Source organism: Delphinus delphis, chromosome 14, assembly GCF_949987515.2.
Source record: "Delphinus delphis chromosome 14, mDelDel1.2, whole genome shotgun sequence".
Lineage (NCBI taxonomy): Eukaryota > Metazoa > Chordata > Mammalia > Artiodactyla > Delphinidae > Delphinus > Delphinus delphis.
In genome coordinates, this window is record NC_082696.1 from 50,405,200 (window position 1) to 50,424,249 (window position 19,050).

The 19,050-nt window shown below is 36.2% G+C and overlaps 1 protein-coding gene across 5 annotated transcripts in view; it reads right to left on the reverse strand.

The window, feature by feature from the left end:
- AFG1L (AFG1 like ATPase) overlaps positions 1-19,050 on the reverse strand; it is a 216,239-nt gene that overhangs the window by 125,070 nt on the left and 72,119 nt on the right. For all 5 annotated transcript variants that reach the window (XM_060030135.2, XM_060030136.2, XM_060030133.2 and 2 more), the window contains exons 4-5: positions 10,920-11,021; positions 9,868-9,998 (exon numbers count right to left, since the gene is read on the reverse strand). In XM_060030135.2, the coding sequence (XP_059886118.1) occupies positions 9,868-9,998; positions 10,920-11,021 (233 nt within the window). The remainder of the gene's footprint in view (positions 1-9,867; positions 9,999-10,919; positions 11,022-19,050) is intronic.

The window sequence follows — 19,050 nt, forward strand, 5'->3', positions numbered from 1 at the left end:
AATTAAAATCACCCAATTTTAGAGAATAAAAATGATCATTTGACTATCTCGCTGAGGTTCTTGAAAAAAATAAAAATAGCTTTTGTGCACTAAGGTTCAGAAAAGTGAAGGGATGTTTAGCTTATAACACTGTACAAAGGTTTAAACTGAAAGTTGAAGAAAGCAAACAATAAGGACTTGTGGGTGAATTATCATTTGTTGTTTTTGTCTTACAGAATGTTTTTGCTCTAGCAGAGTAAATTAACTTGGAGAAGCTATGGCTAATTAATAAAGCAGGAGTCACTTGGTGTAGCCGGGTGCCAATGTATACTCTTTTGATCTTGTCCCTGCACTTGTTCAGCTTTGCTGGGGAACAGAAATTTTACAGTATAAGTGAACAGAAGACAATTGGCCACACATTCTTGAAGAGCGAGCTTTTTCAGCACCCAGCATTTCATTACCACCAGGAACAAAAGAGAAGCCTACAGATTACCACTAAGGGTAGTCTGCTAATACAGAGAGTGGAGACATTTCATTAGCATTAAAGAGAGAAGATTTTTTATGACCTAGAGTTGCTTTCCATTATGACTCACTTAAGTAAAAAAAGGGGGAAAAAAATCTAACTGTTAATTTACATGTGTAAGTGCTTGAGTCTCAGTCATCCACTGATTGGTACAGTGCCATGTAATGAGTGACAAACATAAGCATGCATTATTAGTAATTAGTATTAGCACAGAAATAAGCATCTATTTTTATTAGCAGTTTTTAATAGCTTTCCTGTTTTATAAAAACGGTCAAAACTATTTTTTAAATGATATTGATAGCTTACAGAGGAGAATTTTGAATGATATTCTGCTCATCAGAATTCTTTTTCTGGGGGGGGTGCATATTAGTAAAACATCTAACCAGTGTCCCTAAAAAGAGACATGAAAAAATAACATTTTTAAAAAATTTGTTCTCCTTCAGTATTCTGATATCTTCAGAATCACAAATGGTTTAATAAGAAATGTTAATATTCAAAGAGAATATAATGAAGACCCTAAAGAAAACTTTATTCTTTTATTTCAGTAATTAAAACACATAAAAACATCCTATCTACAAATTTCTCAAACAAGATAAGAATACTGCATCTATCCCACGTAAAACTGAAATACTACACTTAGTAAAGATGACCAAGCTAATGAGGAATACCTTCTGCAAATGTAATCCGAATGCTACGAAAACATAATCTTAAAAATGCCCTAAATTCAAGAGAAAAGACTATATTCTTATTTTTAAGCAGCAACAATTCCTATTCATCCCCCTAGTAAAATAAATATTATACTAATTAACATCACCTAATGGCCAATAATAACTAGTTAAAAATCAAGACCACTAATAGGATTCAATTTGAAAAGTGAAGTGGTGATTGCAGACATACTGTTGTTAAGATTAAAGTGCCTAAAAAATTCTTTGCTAGTAAATCAGCAATGTATCGTACTAGGCTTAATAGGCTTAAGGATAATTTTTAGGTTCCATCATTAAAACATCTACTAAAAGCCCACCCAGTTCTAGGTCTGTATATTTAAACACATAATAGAAGACATATAGCAAAGAGAACACATAACATAGCTTTTACTACTAGTGAATAAGAGCACTGATGATGGATTCAAATGTAGTTACCAGCTGTATGATCTTGGAAAAGTCACTTAACCTCTCTGACCCTTAATTCCCTCATCAATCCAATAAAGGCAGTAATAACAACTACTCTGCAAAATACGTTACAATACGTATGGTAAATCCTCAAGAAATGTTGATTATGACTGTTACCTATATATGTTACATATGCTAGGTTAAGTCCTTATTATTTACGTATAGCTATACAGAATTTTAGCTGTAGATGGAATGATACATAGCATAGTACAGTAGTTAGGAACACAGAAAGCACTCAGTAAACAGTAGGTAATATTATTACAGAATATACTAATAGATAAAATAAAAGCTTTCTAATAAATAAATGGGCATTGAATCAAACAGTTCATAAAAGATGGATATTAACAGTAAGCAAATAGATATTAAAAAAATCAACCATAATATTACTTAAAGAAATATACATTAAAACAATGAGATCCCATTTTTCACCTATTAAATTAGACAAAAATGTGAAGATAATTTAGAACGTTGACAGGAAAAAATGCAGGTTGTTATATATAAGGGAAGTGGGACTTAGTTGGGGGACTACTTCAACAGTAGTTGAACTACTGTTGAACTAGTAGTTGAAACTACTTTTATTCATTCATCTGTTCACTCATTATTATTGTTCATTAATTCATTCTCAAGCACTGTTCTAGACATTTCAGGTATGTCAATTAGCAAAACAAAGATTCCTGCCTTCAAGTTTACATTCCTGTAGAGAAATAATGATAATAAGCAATAAACACAATAAATAAGTAAATATATGTCAGAAGGCAATATATGTTATGAAAAAAAAGGAGGGTAAGGGGAATTAGAAGAGTGGGGGGTCAATGGCAAATTGCAATTTTAAACAGGGTTTAGGCCTTGTTAAGGAAGTAATTGAGCAAAGATCTGAAGAAGTAAGAGTTATCCTGATGGACGTATGGGGGAGGTTATTCCATGCAGAAACTGCAAAGGCTTGGCTTGTTTGTTCTAAATTGTACAGATGTTGGGGATCAGAGCGCTGGTACAGCAACATTCTGGGTTATCATTTTACCCTTTTGATTTTTAGAAAAGGGGGACAAGTAGAGATCTGGACTTGCAATTAATCCAGTTTTGATGTGCTAGAGGAGCTTCTCTAAGACCAGTGAAAGATAGTCCAGGATACTGAAACTAGGAAATCTAGGCTCTGCTCAGTGATCTCTCTGCCCTTAGGCGACACATTCTTGCCCTTAGATTCTCGCTTTCCCTGGCTCTTCTCCACAAGGGGTATATGCAAATATTGGTCTTTTCTTGCATGCAGTGGTAAGCTCCAAGGTTCAAGTTTCGTACTTCAGGGGAAACAAAACAGCAAGATTATTAACATTTTTCATTCTAGGACATTTAGGCCAACTTTGCTCAAGGGAAGAGGGTCAACACTAACATACTAGAACGCTACACTGAAATTTGTGAGCAAATAAAAGCAATCAATTTGTTTTTCATTCTTGTTCTGTTGTCTCTGTGCATATTTTCTTCAGCACCCTGCTGAGAAAGAAGCATTTGGTATAACACCCAGTATTAACTACAGTTCCCTAATCTATGAAGAAAATAGGATTGGAAAAAGTAGGGAGCATTGAGTGAATCTGAAAGTATAGGAGATAATGTTAGAGAGGAAGCAGGGGGGTATGAGCAAGGGTAATGACACCATCTTATATAGCATAATATATCCCACCTTCAAGTTTAAGCCCTTTTAAGTTGGGTTTTCTGTTACCTGCAGGCAAAAGCATCCTAGTAGATACCTCATCTCTTTGCTTTTCTTGGGCTTTGGTTCATCAGGTAAACCTCCTTCCATTAGAGGTAACAGATTTTATATTAAGGAAGGTGAGATTTCCTCACAGTACTCCTATTTATTCTTTTCTAGATCATAGGGAAATCCTTCTTGACATAGAATATAAGAGCAAAACATGAATTGAATAGTTCCTTTCTCATCAAGACTCTTTGCAAGAAACAGGCACAGGAGATTCAGCTAAACATAAGGGGTTTATACTTGAGACCTCAGGATGGAACAGCACTGAAAGCACCTCCTGGGAACAGGAACTGGAGATTGGCATGAAATTACAGGTAGCTCTGCAGCTGCCTAGGGAGCACCCTGGTATTCCTCCCCCTAATGTGATTCAGCTCCTTCCTATGTCTCTTTGTTCCTGTCTCATTACTAAGTGGGCACTTCCCTCTGCATCTTTTAGTTCAAATACATGAGAAAAAGTATATGATTGGCTCAACCCCCAGGCCACAACACACAAGTCCAAGGTTGTTGACAAGCTTGTGGACTGGCTACTTATATATCAGATGTCCAGACATGATCCATTTGACTGTGGGACAGATAGAGTTCTGTAGTATGGAATAAGGTCTTTAAGACAACTGGGATGAATGACTAAGTGAATGAATGAATATCAAACCAACTCTGGATAAGGCAGGAGATGACAAACAGAGCCATCACATCCACTTTCTTCTCTTCGTTAGCAAGAAACATTTTATGAGCAAGGGGTCTGTCTCCCTCTTGATCTCCCTTACACATCCTTAATATATAATTTGAAAAATCCTTTTTGTTGCCTTATATTTCTTTTACAAGATTTGGTTCATCCTGATAGATAGTTGCTTTTGTTTCCTTCTACCCAACCATGTATCAATCTTCTAAAATCTGAACTCAATGGAGAATGCCCAGAGCAACCAGACAGGTTTCCGTTAGGACCTCACTATCAGGGTGGCATTATGACTTTCATAGGCCCTTTAACCTTCAGAAGCCCCTTCCTCAATTAAAAAATAAATTTACTTAAAAATATATATATATAAATATACATATATACATAAATTATATTTTCTAACTGTGTTGGTATAAGACAAATATAGTACAGATGCAGACAGATACAGGCTGGATTCATTATTGACATATTCATTTCTTCTTCAAATTTTAAAAGAATTTAAATTAAAATATTTTCATGGGCCCCTAAAACTATCATGGACCCTCAGCACCATACCTATTGTGCCTAATGGGTAATTTGGACCTGCTTGCCATAAATCTTCTCAGGATCTGCTTTGCACAACCATACTTTTATCTTTTCCTAATCTTAAACAGTCTTGCCAATGGTCCTCATGTCACAGAAACATGACAATCATTTCTCAGAATGTTTTAAAATTCACATTTTTTAAGTTAAGGGTAATGAGTTTTACCTGATACCTAAGAAATTCTGATGCCTTTATATTCCTCATATACATGATGGAAATAATAATAACTATTTAATAGAATTAAATGAAGTAAGGATGTAAAAACACTTTGTAAACCCTGAATTACTTTACAAAGGTTGGGTATTAATATACTTTAAAATTTTTAATTTCAATACCTTAATCAAAAATTTAACTGTGATGGATGAAGGAACAAGATAAAATCCCAGAAAAACAACTAAATAAAGTGGAGATAGGCAACCTTCCAGAAAAATGATAGTGAAGATGATCCAGGACCTTGGAAAAAGAATGGAGGCAAAGATCGAGAAGATGCAAGAAATGTTGAACAAAGACCTAGAAGAATTAAAGAACAAACACCTAGAAGAAATAAAGAACAAGCAAACAGAGATGAACAATACAATAACTGAAATGAAAAATACACTAGAAGGAATCAATAGCAGAATAACTGAGGCAGAAGAATGGATAAGTGACCTGGAAGACAGAATGGTGGAATTCACTGCTGTGGAACAGAATAAAGAAAAAAGAATGAAAAGAAATGAAGACAGTCTAACAGACCTCTGGGACAACATTAAACACAACAACATTCGCATTACAGGAGTCCCAGAAGGACAAGAGAGAGAGAAAGGACCCAAGAAAATATGTGAAGAGATTATAGTCGAAAACTTCCCTAACACGGGAAAGGAAATAGCCACCCAAGTTCAGGAAGCGCAGAGAGTCCCAGCCAGGATAAACCCAAGGAGAAACATGCCGAGACACATAGTAATCAAATTGGCAAAAATTAAAGGCAAGGAAAAATTATTGAAAGCAACAAGGGAAAAACGACAAATAACATACAAGGGAACTCCCATAAGGTTAACAACTGATTTCTCAGTAGAAACTCTACAAGCCAGAAGGGAGTGGCATGACATATTTAAAGTGATGAAAGGGAAGAACCTACAACCAAGATTACTCTATCTGGCAAGGATCTCATTCAGATTCGACGGAGAAATCAAAAGTTTTACAGACAAGCAAAAGCTAAGAGAATTCAGCACCATCAAACCAGCTCTACAACAAATGCTAAAGGAACATCTCTAAGTAGGAAACATAACAGAAGAAAAGGACCTACAAAAACAAACCCATAATAATTAAGAAAATGGTAATAGGAACATACATATTGATAATTACCTTAAATGTGAATGGATTAAATGCTCCAACCAAAAGATAGGCTTGCTGAATGGATACAAAAACAAGACCCATATATATGCTGTCTACAAGAGACCAACTTCAGACCTAGGGACACATACAGACTGAAAGTGAGGGGATAGAAAAAGATATTCCATGCAAATGGAAATCAAAAAAAAAAAGCTGAAGTAGCAGTACTCGTAACAGATAAAATAGACTTTAAAATAAACAGTGTTACAAGAGACAAGGAAGGACACTACATAATGATCAAGGGATCAATCCAAGAAGAAGATATAACAATTATAATTATATATGTACCCAACATAGGAGCACCTCAATACATAAGGCAACTGCTAACAGCTATAAAAGAGGAAATCGACAGTAACACAATAATAGTGGGGGACTTTAACACCTCACTTACACCAATGGACAGATCATCCAAACAGAAAATTAATAAGGAAACACAAGCTTTAAATGACACAATAGACCAGATAGATTTAATCGATATTTATAGGACATTCCATCCAAAAACAGCAGATTACACTTTCTTCTCAAGTGCGCATGGAACATTCTCCAGGATAGATCGCATCTTGGGTCACAAATCAAGCCTCAGTAAATTTAAGAAAACTGAAATCATATCAAGCATCTTTTCTGACCACAACGCTATGAGACTAGATATCAATTACAGGGGAAAAAAATGTAAAAAACACAAACACATAGAGGCTAAACAATACGTTACTAAATAACCAAGACATCACTGAAGAAATCAAAAAATACCTAGAGACAAATGATAACGAAAACACGATGATCCAAAACCTATGGGATGCAGCAAAAGCAGTTCTAAGAGGGAAGTTTATAGCAATACAAGCTTACCTCAAGAAACAAGAAAAATCTCAAATAAACAATTTACCCTTACACCTAAAGGAACTAAAGAAAGAAGAAAAAACAAAACCCAAAGTTAGTAGAAGGAAAGAAAGCATAAAGTTCAGAGCAGAAATAAATGAAATAGAAACAAAGAAAACAATAGCAAAGATCAATAAAACTAAAAGCTGGTTCCTTGAGAAGATAAACAAAATTGATAAACCATTAGCCAGACTCATCAAGAAAAACAGGGAGAGGACTCAAATCAATAAAATTAGAAATGAAAAAGGAGAAGTTACAACGGACACAACAGAAATACAAAGCATCATAAGAGACCACTACAAGCAATTCTATGCCAATAAAATGGACAAACTGGGGCTTCCCTGGTGGCACAGTGGTTGAGAGTCCGCCTGCCGATGCAGGGGACACAGGTTCGTGCCCTGGTCCAGGAAGATCCCACATGCCGCGAAGCAGCTGGGCCTGTGAGCCATGGCCACTGAGCCTGCACGTCCGGAGCCTGTGCCCCACAACAAGAGAGGTCACAACAGTGAGAGGCCCACGTACTGCAAAAAAAAAAAAAAAAAAAAAAAAAAGGACAACCTGGAAGAAATGGACAAATGCTTAGAAAGGTATAACCTTCCAAGACTGAACCAGGAAGAAACAGAAAATATGAACAGACCAATCACAAGTAATGAAATTGAAACTGTGATTAAAAATCTTCCAACAAACAAAGTCCAGGACCAGATGGCTTCACAGGTGAATCCTATCAAACATTTAGAGAAGAGCTAACATCTATCCTTCTCAAATTCTTCCAAAAAACTGCAGAGGAAAGGAACACTCCCAAACTCATTCTGTGAGGTCACCATCACCCTGATACCAAAACCAGACAACGGTACTACAAAAAAAGAAAATTACAGACAATATCACTGATGAATACAGATGCAAAAATCCTCAACAAAACACTAGCAAACAGAATCCAACAACACATTAAAAGGATCATACACCATGTTCAAGTGGGATTTATCCCAGGGATGCAACGATTCTTCAATATATGCAAATCAATCAATGTGATACACCATATTAACAAATTGAAGAATAAAAACCATATGAAAAAAATTTAACTGTGACAAATACCTGATAACTGTGGCAAAAGGAGAAGGTACTGAGTCGTGTATAAGTTTATTTTGCTTTAAAAAGTTGACACAATACAAGTAACATATAGAAATAGTGCTTTGTTCACATCACTTGTTTCCCTGTTTCAATAAAACTTCTGTTTCTCAATGGAAAACAAAATTTACCTGTGTCGATTCAATTTTGTTTAGAGATATTTTGGTTAAAAGACTCATAATGAGAAACCAAGAGAAATGGCCTTCACTGATTCAACACTGACTTTTGTTGTTGAAGTCCACATAACTGCTAACTTGGTGCTATTTTTAGAACTAAATGAGGCCCTTCTCTTTCTGCAGTACACCAGTGTACTTAGTGTACCTTCAGAGTAGCAGAGGAACATCTCTTTTCCATAAGCCTTTCTTTTGAAGACCTTTGTAGTTCTACAATACAAAGTGTGAATGCCAGGCTGTCTGAATATGATTGAAGGGAGAAAGAAATAAAAATTCCTCCTCCCCAGATGGTTCAGTATAACACCATTCCTGGTAAAAATTCTCCTTTCTCCTCTATCATAAATCGAGACCACTGTTAGCTATGAGTATCGAGTTGCTAGAGGAGACCTACATGCGTCATTTGGGTTAAAGGCATCCTGGCCACATCATCTTCCCACTAACCCAGGTTTCTAAGCACAGAAGAACAGGAGATAACTCACTACCAATTTAAATGCATAATTTCAGAGAATCTTAAAACTGGAAGAAACTTTAAAATTCAACTAGGGCAATTTCCTCACTTCATTACAAATACACTGTGAGGCTTAGATGAGATGTATGAATCACTCAGGGCCTGCCTCAGGGTAGGCATATAACAAATGTTAGTCTGCTACTCCTGAAAGTTCTCTGGGCCTTTATTCTAGGCAATGAGACAGGAGTTTCTGCACTCAGCCCCAGAAATATTTTTTCAAAAGCTTTGGGTGTGATGCCCTGTTTTTAAGCTTATATTCAGTCCTTGTGGATTTTTCTATTTTCATTCCAATAATCAATTGCTCTTATGGTAAGCAACTTAGAAAAACCAACTATTACATTTTATAACTACTAAAAAGAGCAGTCAAATAAAGAGAAAGTAATTCTTAACCTAGAGTATCTTCTATTATTATTATTGTTACTGTTATATTATTAATTACTACTATTATAACACTGGACATGACGTAGGATACAGAATAAGCATAAGACATGGTGTTTGCTTTGATGCGTTGTTCTCATAAGAAATAAAGATCAGGAAATAATGTACTACCAATTTAAATGCACAATTTTGAATCCTAAAACTAGAACAAATTTTAAAATTTCAACTAGGGGGGAAAAAGAAATTTCAACTAGGGCAATTCTCTTCCTTCATCACAGATAAGTGGTGAAGCTTAAATGAGATGTGTGAATCACCTGTTTCTTTTTAATAACACTTTTAAAAAACAGTCAAACATCTTTAAAGACATTATTTTGTAATAATTATATTATCTCCATCGTGGTGTAGGGGAAATGTGAATCCATTGACTAGAATATAGGGGTAGGCAAACTTCCTATAAAAGGCAGAATAGTAAATATTTTAGGCTTTGCAAGCCATATACAGTGTCTGTTACATTTTCTCTTTCTTTTTTTAATGACCTTTTACAAATATAAAAATATTCCTCTTTTCACTGGCCATACAAAAGCAGATGGGCCAGATTTGCCCTGTGCAAGCTGTGGTTTGCCGACCCCTGGACTAGATAATAAAATTAAAGTCATAAGAGATAATGTATTAAATCAATTTATAAAACTGATAAAATTAGAACAGGATTTAAATACTCATACTTCCTTCAGTATACCATTCTACATCTATGAAACATCTCTACCTTACCTGAAATTCATCGAAACATAAAAGACTTGCTTCTTCACTGATTTCTTCAGCTATAGGAGCTATTGGATCGTATGATTTAGCCATGAATCCTGGTTTCCTTTTTGGCAAACTCTGTTTAAGGCGGTGTATTCCTTAAATGGATGAAGTTAAACACAAATCAAATATTGTATTAACAGTACATTTTAGATAACTAAAACATATTTTTAAAATCTCTAAATGAAACAGAGTGTGAACATAAAAATGAAGTTTAAATTTCACATACAAACAAATATGATTATTGAGGTTGGTTGCAGTTTCTCCACCTCAAATAAGTTGTTCACATATTACTATATTCCCATGGTTGTAAGAACACTTTGTGGTCATTCCATCTCCACTCTTCAATCACTTCAGAGATGACAAAGTGATAGAATAGATGATCAGATTGTGACTGATGGATCAACACACAGATCTTAGCCCTGAGGATTTCAGAGATGCAGGCAAAGGAGGTGATCCTGCCCTCTATGTCTAGCATATCTAATCAGGATGTTCCCTTGTTTCCAGCCAGTCCCACTTCCTTCACTCTATGTTACTAAATGCTGAAAGTATTCTAAGAAAAGTACAATATTCCTGCCCTGAGAAGGTTACAGTATAGCTAGCAAACAAATAATGCAAAGATGAAATAACATACCCTTGACAAAGAAATAAAGCATACATACAAGAACAAACTGAATGCCTACATGCTAAGGTGACACAGAGGAAAAGGCCTAATCAAGAATAACTTTGTGAAACAGGTGAGGCTTAAAGATTTCTTATTGATCCTTAGTAGAAAGAGAAAATGCCTGACCTTCATAGAGTAACCTCTGTTCTCTGATTTGGAAGTAATGAATTTGTCTCTAGGACCAACTCTGGACACATTACTAATTGCTTCAATATAGCACAAAACAAATGAAACCAAATAAAATCTTACTTTTAGCAAAAATCTAATTTTTTAAAAGATTAAGAACTTTAAGATGAGGAAAATTATCTTGTAATGTTTGTCCATTTAAATCACTTCTTTCAGATCATTAACTTACTTTTGTGAACATCTAGCATGAAACCATGAAAATGAACCCGTTTTTTCCTCTTCATTTCCACATAAGCATAAAACATGTCCATCACCATTGTTTTCCCTGTACCTTAAAAAAAAAAAAAAACTATTAAACAGTATGTACTGATTGCTCTAATGATTGTTCATTAGCTTTGGGATAATGAAACCACACTCTGCTACTGGAAAGCTTAAGACTATGTTAACTTTTTTAAAAGCAGTGTTTATGTCTTATGCTAAACTACCTAAAAATAAAATGTTGATATTATTCTTTTCTGTTAAAATCCTGTTTTTAAGAAATACAACATTTAGTTAGCACTCCAGGGAGTATTTCCTCCAGAGAACTATGCTTTTAAACTGGCAAGATTTACAGATTATTCATTCTTCAGTTTCTCTTCCAAAAGGCACAGTATAAATAAAATAACTTTAATTAATTAATTATTTATTGGGCCATTACAAAGGATGAGGAACTGTCTTAGGCACTATTGGAAAATTTACCAGTGAAAAATAAGAAAATACAGATTAGCACCTAACATAAACACTGAAAATAAATAACAGATGTTACAGCTGGAGAATTGCCAATTATAACACTTTTTTAAAAAAAATTTATTTATTTGTTTATTTATTTTTGGCTGCATTGGGTCTTCGTTGCTGAGCGCAGGCTTTCTCCAGTTGTGGTGAGCAAGGGCTACTCTTCCTTGCAGTGCACGGGCTTCTCATTGCGGTGGCTTCTCTTGTCGTGGAGCACGGGCTCTAGGTGCGTGGGCTTCAGTAGTTGTGGCACGCAGGCTCAGTAGTTGTGGCACGCAGGCTCAGTAGTTGTGGCTCACAGGCTCTAGAGTGCAGGCTCAGTAGTTGTGGCGCATGGGCTTAGTTGCTCCATGGCTTGTGGGATCTTCCCCCACCAGGGCTCAAACCTGTGTCACCTGCACTGGCAGGGGGATTCTTAACCACTATGCCACCAGGGAAGTCTTATAACACTTTTTTAAAAAGCTGAGAATATTGGCTTTCAAAATGAGGCTTACTTGAAGAAATTCAGATACAGTTAACCCTTATAATTAAATTATCTAATTTTCAGCACTCAAACTGTTAATCACTACGATCACATTAGTAATTGAAGAGTCAACAGCCTAAGCATTTCACAAGGCATGCACAGGAAGCCTATTCCCTCACAGAAAGCCCAGAGCTTTGGGGACACTGACAGTAGTCAAGTTTGGTTCACACCCAGCATTCCCCAGCAGGCAGGCCAGGGGATGCTGGTCTTGTCTCTCATCCTCACTGCTTCCTCCACCACCACCTTACCAAAGCGTCCAGGCTCTCCTTGCAGGAGCTGCAATTATTATACTAACTTCAAAGGCAGCTCAGGAAGCAAGATTTGAGTCTTAAATCTGTTGAGCTTTCCTCCATTCCATAAGATGACTTTGGGCCATGCCATTTGAATTGTCAGAAAGTTTTTTGTATATGAAAATACAATTCACAGGACTTCCCTGGTGGCTAAGACTCTGCGCTCCCAATGCTAGGGGCCTGGGTTTGATCCCTGGTCAGAGAACTAGATCCCGCATGCAGGCTGAAATGCAGACCCAGCAAGCCAAATAAATAAATAAATAAAATTTTTTAAAAAAGAAAATACAATTCACCAGACAGATTTTTAATGAGAAGACCGCTTAGCCTGAAAAGTAATTTTTTGCAAATATATTCGGTACAAGTCTCTTGATATAGTGAGTGGCAGCAAATTTTATATCATTACATTTACACAAAGAAGTGAATTAATAAAGTTTCAAATTCTGCTGCATGAAGCATAGTATACTTATAGATCCAGAAAAGAAGTCATGAATTATCTAACAAAAAATGTGAACAATATATATTTGAACATAATCATTGTGCTCTTCTTCAAAAATGTGCTTAAAATGTAACAAAACCATCATATAAAAAGTTTCTGAAAATAAAAGCAAAAAGAAGAAATCATAAAGGAAAAAACTGATAAACTAGAATATGTAAAATTCAAACTTCTGAATATCAAAATCACCATAAATAAAATATTTTTATTTATTTAATCAACATATTTTCATTGAATGCCTACCATGTGTGAGGCCCTATTCTAGGTGCTTATTAGGAAATGGCAGTGAACAAAACTAACAAAAATCCCTGTCCTCATGGAACTTGGCAGTTTAACATTATGTATCTTTATATCTTTTCCTCAAACACTGTTGGTGGGAATGTAAATTGGTGCAGCCACTATTGAAAACAGTATGGCAGTTCCTCAAAAAATTAAACATAGAATGACCATATGACCCAGCAATTCCACTCTTGGGTATATATCTGGAAACAATGAAAACACCAACTTGAAAAGATACATGCATCCCAATGTTCACAGCAGCACTATTTACAATAGCCAAGACGTGGAAGCAACCCAAGTGCCCATCAACAGACAACTGGATTAAGAAGATGAGCCCTATGTCACTCCAACTTTTAGCTTGGAGGCACCTTCCAGATTGCTGCACAGAGAAGGTGAATCCAAGTTAAACACCCAGGTCTGAGTGAGTTAAGAGAGATCAGGATTATGGGAGTCCAAAATGCAGGTGAAATTTGCAAGGCAAAGTGCCAGAGAGGAGGAAGCTATATAATGAAAGAGCTCCAGAAACCAACAGGTGGACACTCTTGAGTCTTTGGCTGAATAATAGCTGCTCATGCGTAGGGTGATACTTCATGATGTGAGGCAAGGGAAGCTGTGTTATGAACCCCTAGGAAACTGAGTGATAAACAATTTCCAGAGATGTTGATACATACAACAACTTGAATGACTCTCCAATGAATTACACTGAGTGGAAAAAAAAAAAAGCCAATCTTAAAAAGTTACATACTTTTTCATTTATATAACATTTTTGAAATGACAGAATTTTAGAAATGGAGAACAGATTAGTGACTGCCAGGATGTAGAAATGGAGGGTGGATATGTATGGTTATAAAATTATGGGCAATACAAGGGATTCTTGTGGTGATACAGTTGTTCAGTATCTTGACTGTGGTGATGGATATATGAACCTACAGAGGTGATAAAGTGTATAGAACTAAATACACACATAAATGAGTACGGCACAGCTGATGTGAAACTCGTAGATACAGAGTGCTGACTGTATTCCTTGTACTAGGCCATTTTATATAAGGGACCTGAATATCACCAAATTTTGATATCCTTGGGGACCCCTAGAATCAATCCCTGTGGATACCAAGGGATGACTATACAAGTAAAACTGGAGAAATCTGAACAGGATTGGTGAATTGTTTCAATGTCAATACCTGGTTGTGATATTTTTGCAAAATGTTGCCTTAGAGGGGAAATGAGTGTATACAGATCTCTCTGAATTACTTCTTATAACTGTATGTGAATCTGTAATTATCTCAATGAAATTTTCAATTAAAAAAATACTTCAAAGGAATCAAAGTGGCATGCAAGTAACTTATTTAACTCCCTGTCAAAATAAAATTCAACATATAAAAATTATATAATCTCACAACGTTTGAAAAAAATTTTGACAAAATTCAACACACATACATGATAAAAACTCTCAGCAAACTAGGAAACGAAGCAGACTTCCTCAACCTCATAAAGGACAAATACCAAAAAACCTACACTGAAAAGATGCTCAATATCACCAATTATTTGAAAAATGCAAAACAAAACTACAATGAGATACCACTTCACATCCATTAGGATAACTATTATGAAAACAACAAACAGAAAAATAATGTATTGATAAGGGTGTGGAAAGTGGGGACCCTTGTATATTAATGGTGGGAATGTAAAATTGTGCAGCTGCTATGGAAAACAGTATGGCAGTTCCTCAAAAAATTAAATATAGAATGACCATATGACCCAGCAATTCCACTTCTGGATATACACAAAAGAATTGAAAGCTGGGATTCAAACAAATATTTGTTCATCAATGTTTATGGCAGCATTATTCACGGAAGTCAGAAGATGGAAACAACCCAAACATCCATTGACAGATGAAGGGATAAACAAAATTGGTATATACAATATAATGGAATATTATTCAGCCTTAAAAAAGAATGAAAAAAAAAAGAAAAAAAAGAATGAAATTCTGACATAGTATCTTGAAGATACCATGCTTGGTGAAATAAGCCAGAAACAAAAGGATAAATATTATATGATCCCACTTACATGAGGTCCCTAGAGTTGTCAAATTCATAGAGACAAAAGTAGAACAGTGGTTGCCAGGGACTGGGAAGGAGGGGGTTATAGAATGGGTGTTATTGTTTAATAGGTACAGAGTTTCAGTTTGGGAAGATAAAAATGTTCTGGAGATGAATAGTGGTGACGTTTGCATAACAATATCAATGTACTTAATGCCACTGGACTGTACAGTTAAAATGATAAATTTTATATTATATATATGTTGCCACAATAAAAAAAACTAATACATTAAACACACACACACACACACAAACACACACACACACACCCTATAGTTAACATCATATTTAACTAGGGAAGACTGAACACTTCTCCCCTAAAATCTGACACAAGGCAAGGACATCCACTCTCATGACTTCTGTTCAACATTGTACTGCATCCTAGCTATGCAATGAGGCAAGAAAAAGAACTAGAAGGCATAGAAATTGTAAAGGAAAAAGTTAAATTGTCTTTATTCACAGATATGATTACGTTCACAAAAAATCCTGAAGAAGCTACCAAATAACCAGTAGTTACAAGAGTTAATAATTGAATTTAGAAAGGTCATCCAAAAAATCAATTGATTCTATACACTAGCAGTGATCAACTGGAAATTTAAATGTTAACATACAATACCATTTGCAGTAAAATACACGGGAATAAATTTATCAAAAAATATGGCAAACCTCTGCACTACAAACTGCAAAACACCACTGAGAGAAATTAAAGAAGATACTTTAGGGACTTCCCTGGTGGCGCAGTGGTTAAGAATCTGCCTGCTAACGCAGGGGACACGGGTTCGAGCCCTGGTCCGGGAAGATCTCACATGCCGCAGAGCAACTAAGCCCGTGTGCCACAACTGTTGAGCCTGTGCTCTAGAGCCTGTGAGCCACAACTAATGAAGCCCACATGCCTAGAGTCCGTGCTCCGCAACAAGAGAAGCCACCGCAATGAGAAGCCCGCGTACTGCAGCGAAGAGTTGCCCCCACTCGCCGCAACTAGAGAAAGCCCGTGTGCAGCAACGGAGACCCAACGCAGCCAAAAATAAATAAATAAATAAGATATTTTTAAATGAAGAAATATACCACGCTCATAGATTGGAATACTCAATATCTTAAGTTATCAATTCTCTGTAGACATTGCTCTATAGCTTCAACATAATCCCAATCAAAATCCCCAGATTTTTTTTAAAGAAATGAACAAGCTTATTCTAAAATGAACATGGAAATGCAAAGGCCACAGAATTGCCAAAATAATCTTGAAAAAGACAAAGTTGGAGGACTCACATCACACCACAGAGATGCATCAGCAAAATCCAAGTTGTAGGAAATCTTACAGGACAAAGATGTTTATAAGTATGTATGTATATATATATGTGTGTGGTGTGCACACACCCAAGCATATACTACCTCAGGATGTAAAATATATTACTTACTGTGAGTCATGTTTAAAAATGTTTCAAAGCCATTGCCACAGTTTGTAAGCTTTGGGTGAGCAAAGGCTGTGTCTGCTTTTATTCACCATTACGTTTCCAGAAACAACAGACTGCCTGGCACAAGGCAAGTGCTCAACAAGCATTTGTCAAGTGACTGGAAGAATGAGGACAGATGTTGGAAAAAAGGAGGGAAGAAACCAGCACTAAATTTCACCTGCTTCATAATTTTTCTTTGGTCTCTACAGAATCCTAAATAAAACCTTGTAATTTTCTCAGGATAAGATTCTTACTAGGGGAGTCATTTATAAAACCTAAAAATCTTTTAAATTCTAACTTTTAAGCCTATAGTTGGGAAGCCAAAAAATGACTACTCGAGAGCCCCCTCTAGTGGTGCCCTTTTCACAGCTGACCTCCTGCAGAAGGAGCTGGAAGTGGTATCCTCCACCACTGCCTCCCACCCAAGAAGAATTTTGCTTTCCAACCCCTAACCTTAAGAACAGTCTAGCTTTCCACTGGTGAAATTATCAATGTGGAACAGGTAAGGTTAAACCAGGAGACAGCAAAAAAGGGACTGACAAACAAAAATGTACTTATTCTCTTCTAATGTACGGGAGAAATCACTAACCCTGCCATAACCACTCATTCTGCTAGTTTAGAGCTGAAACCTTGTTGTAAGAAAGCCAGCTGTAGGGTAAGAATGAAGCCACAAAATACTACTACTGCAGCTTTTGACTTCTGCATGAGATATGATAAGCATTTTATTAATGAAAACATTTCAAGATTGAACCATGATGATATCAATGCTCCTGGGGTTCCCGTATTGAGGGTCCATCTGAGTCAATCATCTCAACATACCTATGAAGACAGAGTAGAGTGAAGTGGGCATGACAGAGTCCAAGCCAAGGGCAGGAATAAGGAGAGGGAAAGGGATGCTATGAAACAGACATCTCTTTTCCACCAAGTCTCTTTAAAATTTAATATCTGTTTCCCAAGTCTAAAAAAGAAAAATAATAAAGAATAAGAGCTTGTAAAGGTATTACGAGGCTATTCTCCCAGCCAGCGAGCCCCCCCAAAATGAGAATTTGACCTATCTTTTATTACCTATTTTGTAAGTATTCTAAACTAAACTGAGTATGGCCACCAAAATGTTCATCTCACTTCCTATTTCAGAATTCCTTTCTCTTCCCCTCTCTACATTATGAAGATGTTCCTAGCCAAAGATTGCCACACACCCAGCCTATGTGAATATCCCATGTTACACATCTTTTCTAATCCCTTCAAACATTCAGATAAATTACATTTATTGTACCTCCTTCAATTCGTTAGAATATGGCTGTATTTTCCAAACTAAAAATCCAACAACTTTCATAGTTGTTGTTTTTATTTTTTTTAAGTCCTTTTGTAGAAGTGGAAACAGTTGTGCCTTACTAACCATCTCCATTTATGGTTAAGTGGTTAAGGTAACAAGAGAAACAAAGATGCAGATTTTAGCAATGACAGAACATGAAAGTGAAGGTATAGGAAGTAAACGTTCTCCAAAGAGGCAAAAAATAAGAGATGACAACAGAATGAGATCTGCTAGCGGTGCCCAAAGGTGCAGACACACAAAACTGCTCAAGTACCTGGTATAAATTAGATTCTAAATAAGAAGCATACATTGGTCTCAAAAATACCAATTAGCCAATGAACTAAGAAAAAGAATAGTTTGAGCTTCTTTCACATTTTTAAAATCTGCAAGTTTGAAGAATCTCTATCATGCACTTTTTAAATACTAATTCCCTTTTTATTAGATTTGCTAAATCTATAAATGTAAAACAGGCATTTAGAGGCATTAGTAAACAAATCAGAAGAAGAGGGAGGACCCAGAAAAGAACATTTTGATCTTTAAGGCAGTATAACTACTTATTCAACTTCTATTATTTTTCTTACCCTAAAATTCTTATTAAGATAACGAACCTCTGCCACCACTTCCTCACAATGCAAATTTGTTGATCTCGTTGATTCGTTGATCTCGTTACATTAAATGTGCATTTTGAGTATGTAAAGAACTGAAGGACAAGCCATAAGGTCACAGGAAGGAGGAGCCACCTTCATGACATCAGTGAAGGTGGGTAACCAGGGAGAGGTTTAAAACTGGAGAAAAAGATTTGATTGAAGGAAATAGAAACCAGAAACAGACAACTTCAGCAAGAATGAAGTCAGGGAAGAAGAAAGACATTAACTGATTAGGAAAATCCAGAAAGTAAGTGACAGCTCATAAGGTTTCCAAGAAAATGTGAGTCTTTGTGCCAGTGCATGACCAAGGAAATGTTACCACTCATATGTTAAGAACGTCTACTCAGGGACTTCCCTGTGGTACAGTGGTTAATAAACCGCCTGCCAATGCAGGGGACACGGGTTCGAGTCCTGGTCCAGGAAGATCCCACGTGCCTCGGAGCAACTAAGCCCGTGCGCCACAACTACTGGGCCTGCACTCTAAAGCCCGCGAGC